The sequence below is a fragment of the Ambystoma mexicanum genome, chromosome 13 (assembly GCF_040938575.1).
Source record: "Ambystoma mexicanum isolate Mex_15411 chromosome 13, UKY_AmexF1_1, whole genome shotgun sequence".
NCBI lineage: Eukaryota > Metazoa > Chordata > Amphibia > Caudata > Ambystomatidae > Ambystoma > Ambystoma mexicanum.
Genome location: NC_090938.1, coordinates 101,214,793 through 101,239,010, shown reverse-complemented (window position 1 = coordinate 101,239,010; position 24,218 = coordinate 101,214,793). Strand labels below are relative to the sequence as shown.

At 47.4% G+C, this 24,218-nt stretch overlaps 1 protein-coding gene across 15 annotated transcripts in view; it reads right to left on the bottom strand.

Annotated features, from left to right (window-relative positions):
* The window catches only part of HIPK1 (homeodomain interacting protein kinase 1), a 413,229-nt gene that overhangs the window by 82,501 nt on the left and 306,510 nt on the right, over positions 1–24,218 (bottom strand). For all 15 annotated transcript variants that reach the window (XM_069633380.1, XM_069633373.1, XM_069633376.1 and 12 more), the window contains 2 exons: positions 19,533–19,745; positions 18,210–18,451 (listed from right to left, as the gene is read on the bottom strand). In XM_069633380.1, coding sequence (XP_069489481.1) covers positions 18,210–18,451; positions 19,533–19,745 — 455 coding nt within the window. The remainder of the gene's footprint in view (positions 1–18,209; positions 18,452–19,532; positions 19,746–24,218) is intronic.

The window sequence follows — 24,218 nt, the reverse complement described above, 5'->3', positions numbered from 1 at the left end:
TTCGTGTCATTTGTTGGTATTGGGCGTGGAAACTTTGGGGCTGGAGCCGCGACCTCTTCCTTTGCCACGGCGTTGGCCTCTTTGACTGAATTGGTTGTTACCCTGGTTAGAGGGCCAGTTGGTAGCAGAGTAAAATTGCTGTTGGTTTTGCTGGCGTTGGCCACGAAAGGAGCGTCTATTGCCATAGCCGCGTCTGTTAGGGGGCCTAGAAATTTGGTCAAGAGTCTTGATGGTATCAAATTCCTTCTTCGCATGTTCTAGGACCTCATCAACTGCTTTCCCAAACAGGTGTGTTTGTTCTATGGGCTTATTTATCAGGGAAGCCTGGGTTTTCGGCTTAAATCCCGAATTGCGCAGCCAGACATGGCGTTTGATAAGTATTCCCTGAACCAGGGAACGGCCAGCCGTCTCTGCGGCATCTAAGGAGTTCTTTACGATGCCCTGGTTTACAAGAGTTCCCTCTGAGATGATATCTAACAGGCGTGAACGCAGGGGTTCTGGTGCGTCCTCTCCTTCGCTGCGCAGCTTGCTCCACTGTGCATCTGCGTAGCTAGCTAGTAGGGAATTGTTATTCGCAATCCTAGTTGAGAAGGCTGCGGAGGTCGTGATTCTCTTCCCAAGTGCATAGAGCTACTTGCCCTCTTTGTCAGGTGGTGCCTCACTAGTGGATAGTGGTACCCCCGCTCTTTTACTTGTATTAGTAACTACAAGGGAGTCCGGAATAGAATGTCCTCTGATGTACAAGGGGTCAGAGGACGAAGGGCTGAAGAGCTTTTCTATCCGAGGGTTGACCCCTCTGACTAATGCAGGATTGGAAAGGGAAGGAGTTATTCTTCTCTTTATGGAAGCCAGGAGCGGAATAGACTGACTAACAGGGGCTTTTTCTTTAATAACTTTTTCTACAAAGTCTATGTCAGGAAGAGTTTCCCCTGTGTCTATTTCAAAATGCGCTGCTGCCTTGCGCAATAGTGCATTAAGGGAAGGTTGGTCATCTATGGGAGAGGTGTTTCCAATAGGTGAATCCTTGGGAGGAGAAGGGTGAAAGGCATCAGGGTCTGAGTGCACAGATGGGGATTGCCAAGGCTGCACTGATGGGGATTGCCAGGGCTGCGAGGTGGCTGTATCTTCTTCAAAAACTCCTGCACTAGTGTAAGGATCTTCTTCAAACCCCTCTTCCTCATGTTCTTCCTCTCCAACCAAACCCTCCTCATCTTCTTGGAGGTATTGCTCCTCTTCAGTGAGGTTATATACGTCTGTAGAAAGGGGAAACAGTCTAGGGATCTTGACCCTAGGGTCATCCTGGGGCCATTCTCCTGGTCTTTTGTGTGTGGGTGGGTGGGTTTTGGCTTCCCAAAAACCTTTCCATTTTCTCCATACAAGAATGGAGTCTTTCAAGGGTCTCATGGGGGACCCCTGAATCGTCTAGAGGGGGGAAAATCAGTGTTTTCGCTTTCCAAACGCTTAGAACGCTCCCACAACGTCGACGAAAGGTTTCCCTCGCCCTCAGAAAAGCCCTCCGGTAGTTCAGAAGTGCCCTTAGATGAAGGGGGCAGTTCTTGGCTACTCTTGTGCTTTTTCGGCGTTTCTATAGCTTTTGGTGCGGTATTCGACGTCTGTTTCGTCGTCCGCTTACGTTTGTCTTCGGAAACAATTCTCGCCAGGCTCTCGACAACGAGTTCGTCGGTAGAGGGCTCTGGTATCGACGTTGCCTGCGTTACGCGTTGTTTCTCGACGGCCGCTCTATGGAGCGTTACGTCGGATGTTTTTGAGGTAGCGCCCGTGTTTGATGAAAGCCCAATCGTTGGTGGCGGCTGCGTTTGCGGGTGGGGCTTGAGACCCTTACGGTCTGAGGTAGACGCCGGAGTGCCCTGCGTCCCCTTCGGCGCTGATGGATCCTTTGTCTTCGACGAAGAAGAGCCGTGGGTTGTGTGCTTAGGCCTATGGGGTCTATGTGCGTCCTTGTCGCCGGGGTGTTCATCCCCATAAGCAGAGCCCGTCGGGGTCGGGGCCGGGGACGGACGTCGAGGAGCGCGAGCGCTCCTTCTGGGGGTTAAGGACTTCCGTAACGGACGTCGAGTTATCACCCTCCTCGTCACTTTCTGTAACAGCGGCGGCGGGTGAGGAAACTGACTTCGACATAGCGTAGTCCGCCCACCTCTTAACTTTCCGTTCTTTAAGAGTTCTTGGTTTCAAGAGTTTACAGGCCGCGCAGCTGTCCTCCTTATGATCGAGGGGCAAGCAACGATTACAGAGCTTGTGTTTATCCTTCCAAGTGTATTTGCCCCTACAGCGTGGGCAAAACTTAAAAGGTGTCCTCTCCATAGCTGAGGCAATAACTGGTGATAACAACCCCAAGAGAAAGATAGGGGAGAAAGAAAGACATTCTCAAAGAGAAGATAAAAGTTCGAACCCCCACTCTCCCTACTGTATGTTGGCCGGCGAGGCCAGGCCACGTGTTCGGCAGCGCCGAAGGATCCCCTCTGTCTCTTCCCCTCCGTCGAAAACTTGTTTGGCGGAGAAACAGCTTCACAGCTAACGTCGAGTGGAGGGATCTTTAAGAATATAATAAGTATAATTAAGGACCGAGGTCCGTAGTAAGTATTTTGCAATGTCTCTCTAGGAGCCCAGAAGGTCGTAAGGCGACCAGAAGCTGGGCGGAAAAAAACAATCTGAGGGACCTCGACGCGTGAGGGATTGTGAGTACAACGCACGTCACTATAGGGATAGTGTTACAGACACGCCTTGTCGACGTCCCCTTTTTCGACTACGAAAAACAAAATGCAATACTCTGCAGTGACCACTGGATGTCGGACCTATGCACAGCATGTGATTCTAAGCAGATTAACAAACATCAGAAAATAGATTACGTATATACATTCACTTATCAGTGGGCATAACATACATCACAAACTCTTGCAAAGGAAAGGTACGGTTATATCATGCACTTTAGGTCTAAAGAGAATGATCCTTAACCAACTTAGTTGTCTTGGGCCTTTTGCCCAATAGTCGAAGTAAAGTTCCGCTGAACCTGTAAGGCAGGAAAAAATGCAGGTAGCGTCTCTGGGGTACAGTGAAGGTTTCTAATGGTCAGAGCCCAAGATAAACTAGCTAAGAGAAGTAGCCCCAACTTACAGAAAGCCTGCACGAGCAAGCAATGGCAAAGCCAATATTGTTAGAATACACTTATTACAACAATCTGAAGAGTTAGGGAACCTGATCTGGAGTGCGCATACACTGTTTTTATTGGATAAACCAGGCTAGAAAATGATGTGCTGCAGTAGTAGAAGATCTGGTGACTTCCCTAGGTCACCTACTTGATAAAGAGGGGCAAAAAAGTGATTGTCCTCTACTTACTTCACCAATAACTTGCAAAGGTATTTGCCGTATGTGATTTAAATATGCACGCTATAGAGGCTCCTCACTCAGCGCTTGGAGAGTTATATCACAAAGATATACTTAATTTAAATGGCGTTTCATGTTGCATAAAGGTGGCTTATATCACTCACAGAAACATGGTCACCGACAAATGATTTTCTAAGTATTATCAAGCATGCTCCAAGTTACTCAATAACATGCTCAACACTGTATGCAATAATCAAAACTCAAAAAGGCATTTCTAATTTTCTGTTCCCTTTTACTTCCCGTCCCACCTCCTACATCTTTTCCTCGGTTTGTTTTATTACAGGGATACCTGTATATGTTAACTAGGTTTTGGGCATTTCAGATGTTTGTAATATTTCAGCCCTGATGACAACCGCAGGCGGGTGAAACACGTGTCGGCAGTCAGTTGTTGCAATTTTTTGGACATTCCAATTATGATTTAAATTTGAGAAGATCATGAAGCGCTGATCTAAATATCTTGTGTTATTACATGTTTCACATTAGACAAAACTTTTCTGTTCCCGGGACACTTCTGAAGGCTCTTCTTCGCAGGCTACCGGGCAGACATCAGGAATGGATGTTCCCTCCACTCCAAGGGTTGCAGCTCACTTGTAGGACTGCTGAAGATCACAAGCAAGACAGGGCTCCTCCAGGACAGCAGCAGAATTAGGTAGCCAGGCCTCCTTCAGACATGATCTCCGATTTCTTCACAGGTGTCACAGCTGGAAAGAAGACTTGGCACCTTCAGGTTTTTCCAGGATCTCTGAACGACGGGTGCAGGTGTCCTTGTTGGGCAGAGTTTGTATGACGTACCCTTTGGGGCCACTACACACAACTATGACTACAGGTGTAAGCAAAACCAACCTTTTTATAAGTCTGTACTACACAGTTTTTGGTAGCTGATCTCAGCAGCCACGCTCATCGCAAGAGGGTATGTGAGCTATAATGATGTTACAGAGGTCTACAATCAAAGGTGTTCAAATAAACTCATACTCAAGGTTTCTTGGCTAAACACTTATTAATTTATTCAATAGTCAGTTATAAAACATTCACTAGAAGGAGGCAGTTAAATATCATACACAAATACACTTCAGTACTATACTCAAGTTTCGGAGGCATTAAGAATACTTTGAAGGAGGAGCAAAAAGGAATAGGTTCAGAACATAAAAGAATTACAATTATTCTTAGATAGTGCAGATACTTTGAGTTCACCAGAAGAGTAAATTCAATAGGATAGGCCAAAGTCAATGGGCTAAAGTCTTGGATAGGTAAAAACGGTAAAGTCTTTGTAGAGGTTCTAAGAAGTAGTTTGTAAGAAGATTTATATGTTGGGTCACAAGCTGATTAGGACTGCTAGTTACGACAGTTTCAAGCACTTTCACCGCGAGAGGCAAGTACTCAGTCTCGTTTCACAGTACCTTACAAATGAAGAAAAAGATGCAAGTGAAGACTTCGGTACCTGGCAGTTCCTGCAGATCTCGCTGTTCCTGAGCCTCAGTTGTAGGGAGGGCAGGAGGGAGGACAAGAGGGACTCCTGCACTGCACTGGGACTGGTCAAAAAGCTAGTACTGGTAAATCTTCAATTCCAGTAGCTGTAGTAGAGCACACAAACTGGTGTCCCTCTCCCTGGTTATTCGGGTTCCTGCAGCACTCTGAGAAAACACAACCAGCTCCGAGAATGGTATCCAGATGGCTTGGTGTCGAGTTGATTGGTCCCACCAACTCAAAGGGAGAAGTCGTCCATGCAGGGCTTCTCTCAAGATGATCTTGGCGATTCAGACCTGCAGTAGGGCTTCACCGGGCAAACCAACGGTCCAGGAGTTGCAGGAGCTGTCCTTTTCAAGCTCGTCTTCGGTTCTTTCGTTCCAGTGGTCGACTCTGCCTTCCAAGCCAAGAGACTTGCTTTTTATTCAGTTTCCTCCCATTCATTCCAGCCTAGCTGCCACTCACCCAGCAGGAAATCTGTCCTTGCAGGACAGTCAGCCAGCCAATCACGCCATAGTGCATTTGGGTCTCCAAGGAGACTAAGCACAGGGAGTTTCGGGCACCTTCCTCACTTCCTGCCCACCCCAGACACTCTGGCGCCAGAGGGGGTCTTCAGTCCTGAAGCCCACCAAAGGCGATGGAACAAAGGGACCAAACCCAGTTTGGTGCGCAGAGAACCTCTAGAAGGACCTTTCCAAAAAGAAATGGCAAAAAAAGAAGACCAGGACCTGTTTACACAAAGGGGGCTCAGACGCCATTTTGAAAAACATGGCTCCCGCGAATTAAGGCTACCGGTGTTCACGGTCGGAAAGAAGCATGGTAGTTCATTGTAAAACCACTGCCACCAGCCATTTCGAGAGGCAAGGGTAGCATTTGACTGCTACATGAGTATCTAGACACGGGATACTAAGCAACCCCTCCAGCACTCTATTGTAAGATAGGGTGGGCTGGGTCTAGGAATTTAAAAAAGACTAGTAAAGTCAATTTCACTTTCTCTGGGAAACAGCAGTTTATCCCAGAGAAGGTATTGAAACCTTGGAAAAGGCTGAAAGGCTTCCCTGTGCCACTGCACTGAGGGTGCTGTGTGACACAAATGAAAAGATGATGCCTATGGAGTTGTCTAAAACTCCATAATCAAAATAAATAAATAAACCAACACAGAAAACAAAGAAATAAAAAGTTCAAAGTCTCAAAGTTTAGCAAAAGAGCTGGAGGGCTCCAAGTTGGGAGGAATTTTAACATTTATGAGAATTCTCCCCAACAGTCCTCTTATCCTAAAAGCCAGATAAGAGCAGCTGCCCTCACTAGCCAATGACAGAAGTAGCCCACAAACAAACACCCTTCCAGGGGTCCAATGAGAACCACTGGCGGGAACACTCATGCATATGACTCAGACATAGAGACAGCAGTTTGTGTATTGGGACCAGACAGTCCCAACACATCCTGCCATCAAACACACACACACAGCCCTCCAGTAGCCCACCAAAACCTTCTGCCTTCTGCCGATCAATTCAGCAGGCTTCACCGGGCACTGGGAGTCCTTATAAGGATTTTCCTGGCCTCACAGGCCACGAAGAAGGCTAAAAGACAAGATGGCCATGGACAAGCGAAAAATCTCATGGCATGGCCATGTTTGACCATTAGCCACAGTTAGTAGCCAAACGGGGTAAGGCTAAAAATGGGAAAAAGTCACTGCTGCCACCAGCTTATTCTTTTAGCACACCTAGAGTAACCAAAAATCTTCCAAGCGTTAGTCTAGGGCACAACAAACATGTACCCCATTGTACTGCAGTGTAAGCTGCATTGTACAATGATAAAAAGTTACAAGTAACATACCACTGGTGCAACTTACTCAGGTGCGATATTCAGCTCCTATGACATCGTCTCTATATCCATTCCCAAACCGCTTATCTGGACAGACCACTCTGCCATTCCTTTCTCTATCCACGCACTAGCCCCTGCTCCCACAGCTTCCCCAGCCCCCACTTTTGATGACGAATGCTGGAACAAAGTCAAGGTACTCCCTGACCTGGCCAAAGACCTGATACTCTGTCCCCAAGCGACGCTGACCTGTGGTAGACCCTTAACCATTGAATCCTTTGATTCCCGGCTTACAGAATCACTAATGCCTCTCTCTGCCTCACGCCCCGCAGCCTCACGCAAATGACTGTCCCCCAAATGATTCAAACGACACCTGATGACTTTCAAAAATCAGAATAACTTGAGAGCATCTAAAGCTGATCTCAGCAGAAGCTATGTTCGCCCTCCACCACGTAATTACAAATCCGAGATACGAAAGGCCAAAAAGGCCTATTACAATCAACGAATCCTGAACTGTGGCGGCAGCAGCAGAGAAGAACTCAACAAGATCTCAAAATTCGTGAAACCTACTTGCATCTCTGCCCAAACCACTCCCACGCAAACACTCTGCGACTCCCTCTCGCTAAATTTATACAACACTGCACTTGACAGGATGCCAACTCTTCCACCCTCACCCCCTGCCCAACACCTACCCCTCCTGATCTCATTGCCCCAACGACAACTATGCTAACTGTTAATATGGATTTCTGAACTCTGACCTGGTGGGCAGAGGTTCAGCAGGCCAACCTAGTTTCTTGGAACAGGGTAATCCTCTGGACAAGCCAGACCAATCAAGGTAGCTATGGCGGTGGTCAAGACCTCAATGAGCACACAGATTAAAGGACACTTACAAATCGCTCTTAGTCAGGTGTATATATATCAAAAATACAAATACATTTATTCCAAGGCCTTTGTAATTCAACGCACTAAGAAAATCACAGCAATACTATTAAACCAACACAATCCTATTTATACACATACATACAAGACCAATGGGGTCCAAAGGATGAATGCACCAAATGGGTCCACAACCTAAACAGGGAAGGAAGCTGGTAGTGCAAATAGTCTTCAGGCCCTTCTGCATCAAACACAACCGTAACATGAAAGGCAGTCCAATCCCTAAGATAAGGGGAGCCTCATGCTCAAATGTACTTGCGAAGCTGGCGCATGTGGTAGTTCAAATGGTCAAAGCAGGATCTTTTATAGGGGCTGCAGCAGCTCAGGAAGACAGGTGAGGTGATGCAGAATAGGTTCCCACTATTAGAGGAAGGCCTCCACTTGAGGGCAGAGTCAATTACAAGAGTTGGGAATAGTTTGCTAGTTCACACTAGCAGTGGAAAGCAGAGGGGCCCTCCGGGGCCACTCGTGCGTACAAATGGATGGATGTGCTAGTGGGCCACCGGTTAGGGTTGCAATTACTCACCGACCCACTGTGCACGCCGGACCAAACTTCGGCAGTCGCGTCCACTTTGGTTGCAGGTTTAAATGCGGCAAGATCGCGGCTCTGCAGCTTTCAGTGACAAAGATACAGCGTTGATTCCCCTACAGGACAGTGGCGATTTCTCCGCTCATGGTGGATGGATCAGGCCAGTTGTGTTGTAGCAGTCTTTAGGGCACAGAGGACCACAGCTACAATGAACTTGCAAAGTTTGTCACCACGGCTGGGCGACACGGCAACCACGTAAACTCTAGTTCGGGCGCCCTCACATTACTCCAGACCTGGGAACGCCAAGTGTACGAAATTCGGTACGAGTGCCATGAGCACAGAGCTTGCAATGTGCCAAGTTTCAAGGGTCTCCTTGAAATAGCAGCGGTATCAGTGCAAAACATCTGCGCAAGCTGGTCAGTCCACTGGTTGGCCCAGGGAAACTTCCGAAAAGTCTTACTTGCAGGTTAAGATGAAGGTGCCGAGAATAGTTGGTCCCACTATTCCAATGGGTCCAAGCGTCTTTGCAGACCTTCTAGGATGACCACATGCAGAGGGGTCCAGCAGGACGACAGCGGGTTCAAGGTGCCAAACCTTCCAGCGAGTTACCAGCAGTTCCTCAAGGCAGCTTCTTAGTTTCAGGATACTTGGATCCTATCCTTCGTTCAGTGAGAACTCCAGAGATTGACATGGCATGGGTGTTTGGGCCTTCTCTTATCCAGAATCTCCTTTGCGCCAAAATGGAGAGGACCCAGTGGGAGAACTGCTCACATACAAGCATACCATACGTGGACCAATCATGGACCACGGTGGTCCCAGGCATTCGCAACACTCCAGACTCTCTGGCACCCAGGATGTGTATTGGAACCATACGTTCCAGCCTACATCCTGGGGGCGTGCACACAAGGCATGCAGAAGCCCGCAAATGTTTGGCACTTCGCGGGAAAATGCATGCCCAAATAAGGACTGACCCGGGTCGGCCCGACTTGAGGAAGGTGAAGGGGCAAGATGGCCAAAGGACAGGACAAAGAACCTCATGGCGTGGCCATTTTGGAGCCAGGCCACCTAACCATGCCAAAAGCAGTAATCGCAGTTTACCTGGCAAGAAAGGATTGAGCTACCACAAGCCCTGTTCAAGGCACATCTGCACTTCTCCTAAAAAGTCCTTCGAGTATCTAGGGCCTTTGGAAATGCCTAACACAAGTGCACTGTAAGGTACATTGTACACTTGTTACATGTTGCAGAAAAGTTGCAACATGGACAAGGACTAAGGGAAACTAAGTCTCCCAGTACTGACTGTCTTAAGGGCATGTCAGTTTCCCCCCATAAACAGTGAGCGAAAAGCCCAGAGGAGAGCAGCAGAAGGCTGGGCCCCTCTGGTGAAGTCAAGACTACGGTGTTTAAACAAAGCAAAAAGTTGGGGGTAGACAACTGGAGGGAAAATTACCCATGTAATGGAAATCTTTCCCAACACCAACCTCCGACTCTTTCCAACCCATCTCGAGAGACGAGTTCCTAGATCTACTATCTAACAGCAGACCCTCCGGATCCCCTCCTCGACCCCTGCCCCGCCTCTCTTCTGAAAGAAATATTCTCCTCTACTTGCGCAGGAGAACATGCAAGATCCATACTAAACGCATCCCTCACTGCTGACACTTTTCCAGAACCCTTTAAAATAGTAAATGTCAAACCACTTCTAAAAAAGGCATCCCTCTACCCCATTGACCGGAAGAATTACAGGCCGATCTCCAACACCAGATTTCTCATGAAACTCATTGACCGGGCTGCTTACTGCCATCTCAACTCCTTCGTAGAATCAAACAAACTACTTGGCCCCGCACAATCAGGCTTCAAATCGCGCCATGGAACAGAAACCACTGATATCGATCTGGGATGGGGTCACAGCAGACTAGGGTTGCGCAACGTGTTTTCTCCTTGACCTGTCGGCAGCCTTTGACACAGTTAACCATTCAAGCCTTCTTGATCGCTTCCACTCCCTAGTAATCTGTGGCTCGGCACTCAAATTGATTGCCTCCTTCCTCAGCAACAGGAAACAAATCGCCTTCCTCTCCCCTTCTGTCTCAACTGCTCGCGCTGTGAACACTGGAGTACCCCAAGGCGTCTGCCCCTCTGCTCTCTTCTTCAGCAGAATCATCCACGCGCAACCTCTCCTGATACAACTATGCTGATGATACCCAAATTATCATAAGAATTCCCAAAACAAGCACCAACCCAGGTTTTGGCCTTGAAGCATGTCTCAATGATATTGACCGATGGATGACAAGAAACCACCTCCTTCTGAACCCAGATAAAACTGAAATCGTGGTGTGCGGCAATACTGCCCTTCTCCTGCAACCGCTCCCATGCGTGCCCCCCTCCTTCCAAAATAGTCAAAGCCCTTGGCTGCACTATGGACTCGGACCTAACCGTCTCCCGTCAGATCAATAATGAATCAAAATCCTGTCACTACCACCTCAAACTCCTTAGAAACATTTTTTCTCTACCCTCACCTATCTGCTGTTATGTCTATTATGACGAGACCAGACTATGCCAACTCCTTACACCTGGGAGCACCAGAATACCAACTTAAACACCAAAGAGCCCAAAACGCTGCCGCCAAACTCCTTCTCGCCCTGTGACAGAGACATCTCCCCTCCCTCTCTGCACCATCCACTGGCTCCCTGTCGGACAAAGGGCCACCTTCAAAACCGTTTGCATTACCCACCAAGCAGTGCACAAGACAACAGGTTCAAATACCTACAAAAGATAAAACCCTACCTCTCATCACAGACCTAAAGATCAAGCACTGCCCTCTTACTAGTGATTCCAAACTCCAATTCATCCTAGATTGGAGGATCCGCCTTCTCAACCTGGACTCCAACGCTGTGGAACTCACTCCCCCCCACACATGCGACGCACCCAAGACTACATGGCCTTACTTAAAGCTCTAAAAACCTGGCTCTTTCTATAATCCCGATTATGACCATCTATGGCTGCTGAACACCCTAGAACCTGTGGAAGAATGTTCAAGGAGATACTGAGAAATGACACCACTGAAAGACTAATAAGTCACTAATAAGTCACTCTGAACACAGCTATCGCGAAACGCGTAAACGAAATCCGGAACAGTGGGCTCGCAAGAACAACCTCCACTCCAGACACTCGCCTCTCCCATCACTATGCTCACTCTCTACTCTACATCAACACAATTGAGTGCAGCAACGCCCCTGGATCAATTTCATCCTAACTGCTCACATACAAACAATACTCCATGAAAACCTCAACAGCCTGCTAGAACGCAGCTATGCCACACGAAAAAATCGTCCTAGCTGCACACAAGCGTCCTACATAGGTCAAACGCCGTCAGAATCCAATCTTGGAGACCCACCTCCAGATTGCACATTCAACTGATCTCAATATCACCACAAAAATGTTAGGATGCAGCTACCATCAGGTAATCGCACCAGCTGCTCACATACTGAGTACACCCAAGCACCCTACGATACCCTACTCTCGACTGATTTGGGCTACGGTCGCCGAGGGCGTTCAACCCACAATCACTTTGAAGTCATACCAATGACAGAGCGCTATATAAATTCCAAATAACACCAATTCAAAAGTAACCACAAGTAGCAACACTGACACCACTAAGGGAAACAATGTTTCCCAGTACTGAAAGCCTGAAGGACTTGTCAGTTTCCCCATAACACATGAGCAAAAGCCAGTGCAGTGAAGCTTAAAGCTTCACTGTAGTGCAAAAAGAGCAGGTGCTTATCAAAAATAAAAGCAAAAGGTGTGGGGGTCCATATAGATGGAAGGGTAGGTGCAGTAAACAAATCTTTCCTAACAACTCCCTACCACACGAATTACCCCCTAGCCACAGAATAACTAAGTATTACCTTGAGTCCCACAGTGTCTGAGGAGTGATGAAGATTAAGCCGGATGCCTTCACATGGTAGCAGCTGTAGACCCAGTCTCCTGTTCCTTGGTCGTGGAGTCCCTCAACATGTATGATTTCACAGCAGCAGTCAAGTCAAGAGAGGGGACTCCCAGCAAAGGAATCTTAGTGCGCCAACACGGATCTGTGGATTTGGCACATTTTCAGAGATGCCAGTGAAAAATGGTTCTCGTCCTATCGCTTGTTCGGACCTGCACTCAAGAGGGGGGACTTTGGAGGAGTGGAATCTTGCTTCGGAAGATCCAGCAGGTGTCCAGCAAAGTGGGAGAGGATGTTCACGGGAAGAAGCACTGTGGGATGGTGGCAGGTACCAGGGTATCGGCGGCTTGCATCCCAGGAAGGTCGCAGAACGAAGTGGGATGGCTCAAGTTGCAGGTAGATTTAGGACCAATTATGCCCACCTGTCCATGGGAGGAATTTGTCCTCTTCCGCGCTTCCCTGTCAATTCAGAAACTGGGTCAAGACAGTAGCGGTCAATTCAGCAGGCTTCACCGGTTACTGGAAGGGGCTGCAGGCATTTGTTCTTCATCTTCGGTTCTTCTGTTCCAGTGGTAGACTTTTCTTCTGCTTCAGGTTCCAGGCCATTTATTCAGGAACCCAGCCAATCAACACTCGTGCTGCATTTAAGGACAGCCAGCCTTCAAGTTGGAACTGGCTCCAGGCAAGCATGTCAGATGACAAAGGCCTGCAGAATTTCAGACGCCTCCCTAGTTTCCGGTCTTCACAGACACACTGGAGCCCTAGCGGGCTTCCTGGGGGATTCCTATCGAAGACAAATCAAAACAGGCCAGGATCTCCCCAACCCTGGGCAGCAGAAGGATCAAGAAAGGACAAGTGCACAAGAAATGGCGAAAAAATACAGCCACCATTTTGGGTCAATGGGAACCCTTCTGTGCATTAACGGGGCTGTGAACACTTCCTACGTTCACTGCCACCAGCCATTGAAGTATGCCCGTCACTAACAGAAATGTTACCGCAGCAGTGGGAAATGGGATACTATGTAATCCCTCCGCACTCCACATAAGGTGGGGTGTACTGATGTCACAATAGAAAATGCAAAAGTGATAAAAGGGATCCCTCTATCCTTGTAGATCAGACAAGGAGAATAGAAGAAAATACGAAGGTAAACCCAAGGGGCTCCCAATAGCACTGCACAAAAGGTGCTGTGTGCTGCGAAAGGAAACTACAGAAGGCTTACAAAATATGGAGGAAAACATGACTCCATGAAAATAAATTACAAAATGTAACGAACAAGGGCTCCATAAACAGAGTAAAATAATGAGTGAGAGGAAAATGCTCCCACTCATTCAGGAGACGGAACCAGAAACTCCACGAGTCCAGCAAAAAGTGCTGGGACTGGGAGTCTCACAGGTGTAGGAGATTCGGCATAGACCCTGCGCCTCCTCTACTGGACCGTGTATGACAACGCATTTTTCCTCTGACCCGGGGCTTTCCACTTTTCTTGCAGCATAGGAAATGTAAGGCACAACCTATAGCAGATTCCACAGAAAAGCTCTAAAAAAAGCTGGTGCAGCATATGCCAGGAGGTTTAAGGGAAATAAACAACATTTCCTGGTCACCTAGGAGCCGAGCTACCCTGCCGGCCAGTTGCAGGAGCAGCCTTACCCTCCTTTGCAACTTTTTGGGGAAGGTCTAGATTTTGAAATCCTGAGTGGTCACTCGTATTTAAAATGTCATTGCATGTTACTATGTAGCCATTTATAACCACAGTCCGCCTTTAAAGCGTAGCATTTACTGTGCGGACAGATTTACTTCTAAAGAGAGTCAGGCATGCAGCCAAGCTGTGGTTTCATCTTGCTAAACCCTAAATATAGGGACTAGAAAAAAACCTACCAGCCCTTTACCTGTACGCGCCTTCTTGCAGAACACAGTTTGTATTCAAACTGGATGCACGCTTCGCCTCTGATTGAAGTGTTCATTTGTTATGTTCGTGCAATTCTTTGGAATGTACGAGCTCTTCTGCAAGCAAGAAACAAATCTAACGGTGGCAGAAACACTGTTGTGGAGCAAGATGGGGTGTGGCAAACTAGTTGCTGTAGACCCTGTCCCCCATTTCTGATCGATAGGCAACTGCTGGGTACCGATCATCCGACGCATGAGTAACGCTCTTTTTAAATCGTTTATTCAACCTGTTTCCCACACACTTCCTGGGCCACATTGACCGTCTTACACTGGTGTTTTCAAAGAAACTGGGCCTACCGTTCCGTTTGCCATTCAAACATCGGCCATAGAAATGACTTCAGTTCAACTTTGCTTACCCAGGGACCAATATAATAGTGTACACCAACAACTAAATGTCTCCAATCCTGGCTACAGCCGGGTGTGCGTGTGTGGTACTAAGAAAATAGAGATCATTTTATCCGGCCCACAGTCTTTCTAAACAGATCATGAGAAACACTGGTCACCTACCCCAAAACCTGTAACCAACCCCTCACACCACCCCCTTTCTCTTACCTTATTCCCCGCAATGGACAGTTGCTCTCTGTGATGCACAGGAATGCGCGCTGGGCCTGCCAGGCACACCGCGGCCTCTGTGCGCAGGGCCTGTCATGGCTGACCGGTGGGGGAGTCGGAAGAAGGAAACGTTGCAAGGGTGAGTGCTTGGCGTTGGCCGAAGTAAGGGGGTGGTGCTGGTGTTTGGGTGTCCCTAAATTCTACGTCAGGGAGTTGCATGGGGGTGAGGGAAGGTGGAATGCGATCATTCGGCATTTTGAAGACCACACAAAATTGCCTGAAATAAACTTGTCTTTTTTGTATTTGGTCTTCAAAATACAGGAGAGTCACATGGAAAACAAACACACCCGGTTCTATCTCTGGAAAGGTTTTCTTTCTTCAAGAGCCTAGAGCACAGACATTTTCGCCAAGAGAATGAGGACTGCTCAATGCTATTGGACGTTTTACTGCCCTATTTATCAACGTTGTGGCCTATCCTGTATCCTCATTCTTTGTACCCGCTGATCACTTCTTTCTCACTGCGTACATTCAAGGCACCGTCTTCGCTTGGATGCCTCTTACCTGCCTAATATAATCTACTCAATTTCCCAGAATAATGGGGTCGTTTTAGCAGGCGTTCTTGCAATAGGGGCCCAGTAAAGGTATGCCCTTGGGTCCCAACCTATTCAGACACCACACCTCCTCCCTCAGCAAACTCATCTCATCTGGCTTCAGATATCAGTTGAGCAATGCCATGCTGATGTTCTCCTCTCCTCCCTACAGGTGCTCCTATTGGCCATGCATCTGCTACCCATCACCACATGATGCTGTGCTGCCAAATGGCCAGCTCCCCTAAAAGTCTCCCAGAGCACAATTCCACCTCATACTCTCTCCAATATCCAGTCCCCTTTTATCAAGGCTTATATACTTGGGATCTGCTTGGGCCACGATCTGATGAAACATTCAGGACCATGTCACCTCCAGTGCACTGCCGGGCTGAGCCTCATGAACATCTGAAAAACATAACCTTCACTCAGCAGCCTGGATTGCAGACAACCTACTAAGGGAACCCCAACGTCACCTTCATGCCCCTCAATGGGGAGCTGAACCTTGCTACCGGTACCCGCTACAACCTTCCACAATTCTAGCCCATCTCTGTGCCATGCCTTCACACAGGGTACTTATCCATACACAAATTGTTTCCTACTCTCATTTGAGTAGGTCATATGTTTAAATCCATTCACGGACAACTGACCCCTGCAACCAGTCTGAATAGAACACACTACTCAACCCCCACGTTACTATACACTCCTAAGCTTTCCACCACCACTTTTTTGATGATTATTTCTTCCGTTTTCATTCCTTCCGCAGCTCTACGGCTTCTCATGGGAACTTTACACAGCCTGAAATTAAGGCAATCCCAATAGGGACAGGCACAAGAAAAACTTTAAAAAACGCCTCCTCTGCCAGGAAGGGATCTCTGAGAAGAGATCCACTCCCTGCTAGCCCATGAGCCCCCAAACAGAGCAAACAGTGGATTGCATATCTGATCTGTTACTATTGTAATTACACTTCATATCATTTCATGTGCCCAGCTCCTTCCTCCATGCCCCGGCGGGGTTAATAGGACTATTAAACCATGATCTTGTAAAGTGCCCGCAAGAGGACTGCTGCAACCAGCAATATGCGCTTTGTGTACTGCATGTTGACAAAGCAATTTGCATTTTTAACCCGCAGGGTCTTTTTTTTAACAGAAGGCTGCAGGGGTTACCCCGGCAGCGCCCGTTTGTTTTTTTTGTTGGGTGTACAGCGTGGGTGTCCACTCCAACCACTGCTCACTATACTGTATAGTATGGTGAGCGGGGTGTTGCCGGGGACACCTCTGCAGCCCTTTTTTTAAAACTTACTTTCAATTCATGCTACCACCAAAGGTTCGAACTTCTGGTGTTCGAACCTGGTCGTAGCATTTTTCTGACTGTGCGTTCTGACTTTTTTTAGTCCGTTCGTACAATTCCGTTGATATCACAGGACAGTGTTTCAGACCCCCCATGAGCGATAGGGTATGCACAATTATCAAAATGGCTTTGAATATGACCATTACAGATGTAACCACTAGGTGGCAGATATTGCAGAGCAAAATATATTGACAATTCCGGATTCATACTTAACGAGTAAAAACGATATATGCATATTAATGGATAGTTTTCCACACGGGGCCTACAAAGATTGGTAAAAACAATAGCAAAATATTTCATAGCGAGATAGCTTTCCTACAGAGATTTCAAGCCACAACAGATATATTCATCACGGTATCGGCCGAAAATGGCAAATGAAATGCTGCATGCGCACTAAAATGCTGACTCCCATTACACCGAACAAGGGGGGGGGGGGGGCGGGGAATGCAAGGGTGTCCACCCCCCCCACCGCTCCACTTCTTCGGTGTAATGGGCTCAGGGATAGCGCCAGTTCTGACCCATGTTAGTGGATGGGGATCTGATGCTGCAGGGATGGAAGTCAGCGGCACACACAAGTGTGGCGCCGAAAGGGAAGTAGGGACAAAAGGGGGAAGGAAGGTATGGGGATGCAGGAAAAAGTGATCGTTGGGATCACTGTGCCTCGCCGTTCTTGTAATCAGCATCTTTTTGTCGACATGTTCAGCAGCACAGCGATCTCATAGATGCCTCATCACTAGAGCAGGATAAGGTCATCTTGGCGAACTAGAAACGGTGCGCTGTGTGCATGTGGCGACCTGAGGAGGTGCATGCGACTTCAGGCCAGGCTAGTAGCTTGCAACTTGAAAGTTAACCAATAAACGACACTCTGTGCCCCCTTCGCTCCTGCGGCTCATGATTCATTTCTGTGAAGTCAGTTATTGATGCAGCCTACTTCAGCACTAATGAATTCCATCCAACCCACACACGTTTACTCCAGTGCTCCCTAAAACAATGAATTCGTCAGCACCATCAATGATTGATGCAAATGCAGCAATGTTCCAACAGAATCGCACCCACTGCCAAAACAGCAACCAAGCGGCTGTGGGCGAATTGCCAGCAGTTCCCCGGGGAAGGCAGCTCCAGCTCCTCATATGTCCCTTGCGTAAAATGTAGGCCTTCAAATAGAAAAGTTTTTCAGTCAGTGTCCACTAAGAGGTGTGTTTTGTTCAACCATGGATAAACATTTCAAATTGCAAGCCACTAGCTTGACATAAAAAGCCACTTGCCCCCCCCCCACCCCTCTCGTACGGTAACGCATATGTTACACCATTTCTTATCAACCGCCAGTAGCCCTCGCCACTTCATCAAACACTTCTGAATGCCACCCCACTAAGCTACCGAATGGTTTAAGGACACCAAGTGACGAGGCTTAAAGAAGCAAACATTATCTGGGAAGTGGTCGTTTAACATTAGGTAAAATGGTCCCATGTTAGCCAAGGTCTTTGATTTGTAAAATTGTATAGCTGATGCAACAAGTGAACAGGAGTCAAATCCATTTCAATGCTTGGTCAACAGCCTTTTGGAGGATTCTAGTGCGATTGATATAGTCAAGGTTAACACCACTTGTGCCAATTGTGCTGACCCGTTTCTACAAGATGGCCGACACTTCGGTCAGCTCTATAATGAATACAAAGTAGCAGAGCAAACATACCAGAGAGCTGGGTATCCAAGGAGCAGTCGTGAACCTGTGTCTTCATCGGTGGGACAATAATTGTGCGTGCGCTGGAACTCTGCCCATGCGACAGTCTCCGAGGCACCTCCAAGATTCCAATTGCACCATTCAGGGTAGCCAACTGTTCTGCTGCATAAGGACTTCCCACAGACGAATCCGAGTCTGGCGAGTCATTGACTGTGACGTAGCTGATGACGTTTGATCGCTGCTTCAAGTTCGACCTAAAACAAACATTGAATTCATAAATGTCTTATGTGCATCAACAAATCCGGCCCATCCTCAACTAAACATGTAGCAGGAGCTGGCGACATCTCAATGTGACTGAAAACACTGGTAAGCAGTCCTACTATATTCTAGATTATTTGCAAAGACACCCCAATATATACTGAATGGGTCCCTTTATTAAAACCTGAAGTTAAGTGTCCAGCGAACAGTCATTGCTTAACAGTCTCATGCAGGGCACCCTTGCCGCCTCCCTCCTCCAGCAGAGCAGGGATGAACTACAACACACATACTGTGCTGTTTCAGAGGGCTTTGGAGTATTGTGCCGAACTAAAATAGGACTAAATGCCCTTGGAACTAGGGAAGAGTGCCCAATAGCTCAGCTAGATACAGACTAGTGCCCTCCCAGATTCACAGCGGAGTTGGTCTATAGGGACCAAACTTGCTCTTTAGCTCCTTGTGCAAATGCACACCGATCTTCAAGAACATTCTTGCCATAGGGACCCCATTCACTGCCATGCTCACCATTTCATTGTGATATCATGCAAGTGAACTAGTCTGTCGCAACCAATTCATAAGTTCTATGTTCCAACAAACACCCCCTAAAAGATAACGGAACGCTAACTCTACAAAACTTCTATAACTACAGGCCTAGCCAATGCATCCCAGTGCCACAGGCACAAGGACCCCCTCTGCACACAAAGGCCTCTATGCTTTTGACACACAACAGCAAGAATTGGACAAGCAGGCAGAGCTCCGGGTACTTCCCAGCCTGCATTCCCCACCCTACTAACCTCAGACCCGCCAGAGCATCTGAAGGAAAAGCAAATGGCAGTGGAGCGTGGTATAAACCCCAGTAACATGTAGTCCGGTGTGACAAATGGAAAAATTCGGAAATATTTTTCAGGAGAACCTATACGATTTTCAACAACTACTTTTATACAACTGGGTTAATCCCAGTTAGTGGAGGGGGCATTCCACAACTGTAATATTAACATCAGTTCATGTTCTGAACAAAAATGCAGCATAAAAAAGGTAGCACACGCAGAGAACAGTGGTGAAGGAACACACATTACTTACGGGGTCGGTTTGTACTTGCTGTCTTCCTCTTCGTCAGTGTCGCTGCGAATGGTAATGACACTCACAGGTGGACTAGGCGTATCTGGGATTACAATTGGCTGCCGCTGTTCTTGAACCGGGATGAGCGAGTTGTAAGAGGAGGCTGGATGCAGAGGGCTGTTTCCGATCAAGGAATATACTTGTGAAGGAATAATATCCAAAGCAGAGATCGTTCTAAAATGAAGAAGTAAAAGAGTGATTGGTTTCTGCATCAGAGAAAAACCAGTAAAGGATTCTGCAAAGATATCAGACTGGCTTATCACATACAAATCAAAGTAACGAAGGTGGGGGGGCGGACACACACACACACCCTCGAAACCAGCGTAAAGGTTTTGTCAAATATTTTCTACAAAGCCAAACTAATTCTTGTGATTTTCATGCTAATCACGGATTTAGAAACGGGCGCATTATGATATGGTTGTTTATTTATATAGCGCCTATACACAATGTGTTTCAAAGCGCTTCAAGGTAAGGGAGGGAACAAGGGAAAATACAACCACATTCTTACAGGCCATGAACAGTAAGGATGTGAAATTAACTATCGTACTCGGCCTGACGACATTTCAGATAGTGCAAGAGCGAAGACATAGATAAGAAAGGGAGGGGGAGAGTGGGAAGGAAATGGAAACAGACAGACGACTACCGTACTAGGCCTGACAACATTTCTGGTAGAGCCGGAGAAAAACAAAAGGTGAGGGAGAGGGGTGCAGAAAGGGAGGGGAGGAACAAAACAAGCGACTCATACTAGGCCTGACAACATTTCAGATAGTGCTGGAGGGAAGGAAAAAAAACAGTAATGGGAGGGTGGAGGAAACAGACGAGGTTGCTATCATATTAGGTCCAGGGACAATTCTGATAGAGTAAGTGCATAGAAGAAAGTAAGGGGATGTGATAGGAAAAGGGAGAAGGGAAAGGGAGAGAAAAGAGAGTAAGCAGTCAAAAAAGGGTGGAGTAGCAAGAGTGGAGAGCGAATACAATTGCAGAAGTCAGTAGTAACACATAATGTTGCAAGCCAGGATACAAGATGAAGATGTGAACAGCATGATTCAGGGCCACCATGAGTACAAGATGCAAAGGAAGTCCAGCATGAGAGTTGCGAAAGAGTGACACACCGTGAATGAATGAAGTCCATAAAAGTAAAATCCACCATTGGCCACAAGACAGTGATGGTGAAGGAAGGCACCAGGTGGGCGTGGCTTGCTAAATGGTGAAAAAGAGCGGGAATCAGGAAGGCACCAGGTGGGCGGGGCTTGCTAAGTGGTGAAAAAGAGCGGGAAGCAGGAAGGCACCAGGTGGGCGGGGCATGCTAAGTGGTGAAAAAGAGCAGCAAGCAAGAAGGCACCAGGTGGGCGGGGCTTGCTAAGGGGTGAAAAAGAGCGGCAGGCAGGAAGGCACCAGGTGGGCGGGGCTTGCAAGGGGGTGAAAAAGAGCGGGAAGCAGAAAGGCACCAGGTGGGCGGGGCATGCCAAGTGGTGAAAAAGAGCAGCAGGCATGAAGGCACCAGGTGGGCGGGGCTTAGCCCAGGTGATCTAGATCCACTTGCCCCTGCTCCCCCTCTGTTCTCATCTGAGGCCGTTCCTGTTATGGACACTGTGGAAGAAGTGCCCGCCTTTTTATCCCTTGAATGGTCCTCAAGGCACCAAACCATTAATTAGCTCCTCCCACATTTTTCCCGCTCTTTTCTGAGCTTGCTTAGTGAAGATTTTGAAAGATGGTTTTCTGTTGTGGAGATATAGGCAACAATTGCTCACCTGACATGGAAGCACTTACTAAACAAAGATAAATAGAAAGAACTCCTGTTAGGTCAACACTTGATGCTCAAATGCAATCCTTCCCTAAATATTATAACATACACTTACAGAGTTGTTTATTTCACAGAACTTCAACCTCAAAAGGGAAGCACTTACAAATATATAAACCACAGGTGCCAACCTTGAAGCTGTATTTCTGTGAGGTTCCAAGACATCTGACATTCAAAACTGCAATGTTCAGCAAGTGGGTCTGCATCACTGTTCTCATCTGAGGCTGTTCCTGGTATTGGCACTGTGGAAGAAGTGCTCGCCTTTTTATCCCATGAAAGGCCCTCAAGGCACCAAATCATTAAGTAGCTCCTCCCACATTTTTCCCGCTCTTTTCTGAGCTTGCTTAGTGAAGATTTTGAAAGATGGTTTTCTTTTGTGGAGACATTCTACTTGGTAGACAGCCTAAAAGCTACTACATCTATAAGAGAATGATTGTAGCCTACTCCCAAAGGTTATGCACTCTCTGGAGGCATAATCAGTTTCTTAATTATGCCCAACCAGTCCATGCTGCTAAATCGCACGTGGATTTAGTTAATGACCTCCTCTGATCCTGTCAAAATGTTCAGAATACACTCAACTACAGGTATTGACTGCATTCTGAATATTCTGACTTCAAAAGCAAACCGGGAAAAAGCAAATTAAATTCCAGGCATGATTTCATCTAAACAAACACTCCCTCTCAAGTATATTATTTCCAGCTGCAACACCAAATTTACCACACAAAAGTGAAGAGCTAAAACATGTGAAAACTTTTTCTTTCAGTTTCTTTATACATTACACCTAATGCATACGCCTACTTTCCTTTTCTCTCTGGCCCTCTTCCATGGACTCTTCCCCATGCTCCTTCCTCGGAAGCCAGGAACCTCCAAGTCGTCTTCAACTCCTCTCTCTTTCCTCCCTCATATTCGGGACATTGTCAAGAAGTCCCACTTTCAGCTCTTCCTTCTTAAAGGAATTCCACCTTTCCTCACCATCCCCCAGATTCTCAATGTTACACGTGCTCTGGTTCTCTCGAGGCTTTACTATTGCAATAGCCTCCTCAATCTTCCTTTGTCCACTCTGCGACCGCTCCAGCTAACCCAGAACAGGGCAGCAAGAAGACTTATCCGCGGCCGCTAGACCAGGGGCTGCCTCTCCTGCCCTACAAAGTCTCCACTGGCTCCGAATCTCAGCACGGATTACATTTAAATCCCTCTGCATCCTCCACAAGGCTGGCTGGGGACCACTTCCCGGAAGCACCTCAAAGCCTTTCTCTTTGCTGCTGCTTTTTCTTCGCCTCTCCTCACCTTCTGGCTGTAACCGGTACAGCACTGGCTACCTGTACACCCTCTGACTGAGGGGCCAGGTCCCTCCCCCGCCAAGCATCACACACCTGCACTGCCCACCTGGCAACCTCCGTACTTGGGGACTGTTTCTGTATCCCTACAGTCTCCCTTCCAGCCCTTGACAACTGATGTCTGCACTTACCCATGCACTTGCCTCATGCTGGCACTTGTTATAATTATTCCCATGTATTGCACTGTCCCTGCCCACGCACTTGCACGATCTGAATGACACCTGGCCTAGTAGGATCGTTGTCCATCATCCCTTGTTCCCCTCCCTTGCCTCGTCGCACCTTGAAACACTTGTGCAGAGGCGCGTTATAAATGCCTCATCATACCTGCAAGGCTTTGACCAAATTCTCCCCCTCAACACCTGAATTCTGCTGGACCAACTCCTTTTGCGTCTCCCTCTCCTTCTCCCTCACTCTCCCTCCCTCCCTCCCTCCTTCCTTCCCTCCCGTGCAGGGTCCTTATGTATCCCGAGGGCCCTGACCTCCCACGTCTAACCCAGCCGCTGTCTATCCTCTTCACTTGCCTAAACCCACCCTTCCCACTGTAGGGCACACTTTTCTTCTCCTTAGCACTTCACCTGCTGCTCTCCATGAGCACCACAGCACCTACCCCACACCCCTTTCCCGTCTGCACTTGCACGTTCTGAACACTCACACGGCATAGTAGGTTTATCGCCCCTCGCCATTACTCTTCTTACTTGTACTAATTTATGTATTTATCATTGTTGTATTTCATTGTCTTTCATCCCCTGTTGCTCTGTGGGCGCTTAGAAACCGCTTTGCTACCTGTATCAGTGCCTAACAAGTGACCAATAAATAAATGTTAAAATGTTTCCAATTGAATCAAGTTTGCCATTAAAATGCTTAACTTATGAAGACACCCTTATTTTTAAAACCGTACAAAATAAAAGCACATTAAATTACTAACACAGTTGAGTATTTAAAAACATTTTTTACTTCATAGCCACAATCCCGGGATAATGTCACTTCCCCCAACTTATGGCCCTCAGCTTTGGCTCATGCCATAAGTTGTGGATGCTTCAGTTGGTGTATAAGGCTACATCAGGTAATAGGTGTGGCGATCTTGGCAATGAATGTCCTAGAAAATCAATCCCAAACAAAGGCTCTCCTGGGGAACAAGCATGGCCACAGAGTTGTGTCCAGTAAACACGACAGGCGGCATCTTCTCCCATAAACCATAGAAAGTGAAGCGTTTCCTAGAAGATTGGGCATATGGTAGATTGGAATGTTTTCATTCCCATTGAAACGTGATTTGAGAAGTGAGGAACCAAGCACTTGATTTTAACAGCACGCTAAACCATTTGGCACCTGGGTGCTGGTTACCTGAATATAAAACAGTATGGGACAACAATGGTCAGAGACAACAAAAGATGATGGGACAGTCAAGAGGGTGAGATGATCTTGGCGAGGGGCAGTCTGTCTGAACAGCAATGTCTTAAGGTGCTGCAGAATTCCCAAGAATTGTTCAGCTCCGAGTTTGTGAGGGAGGGC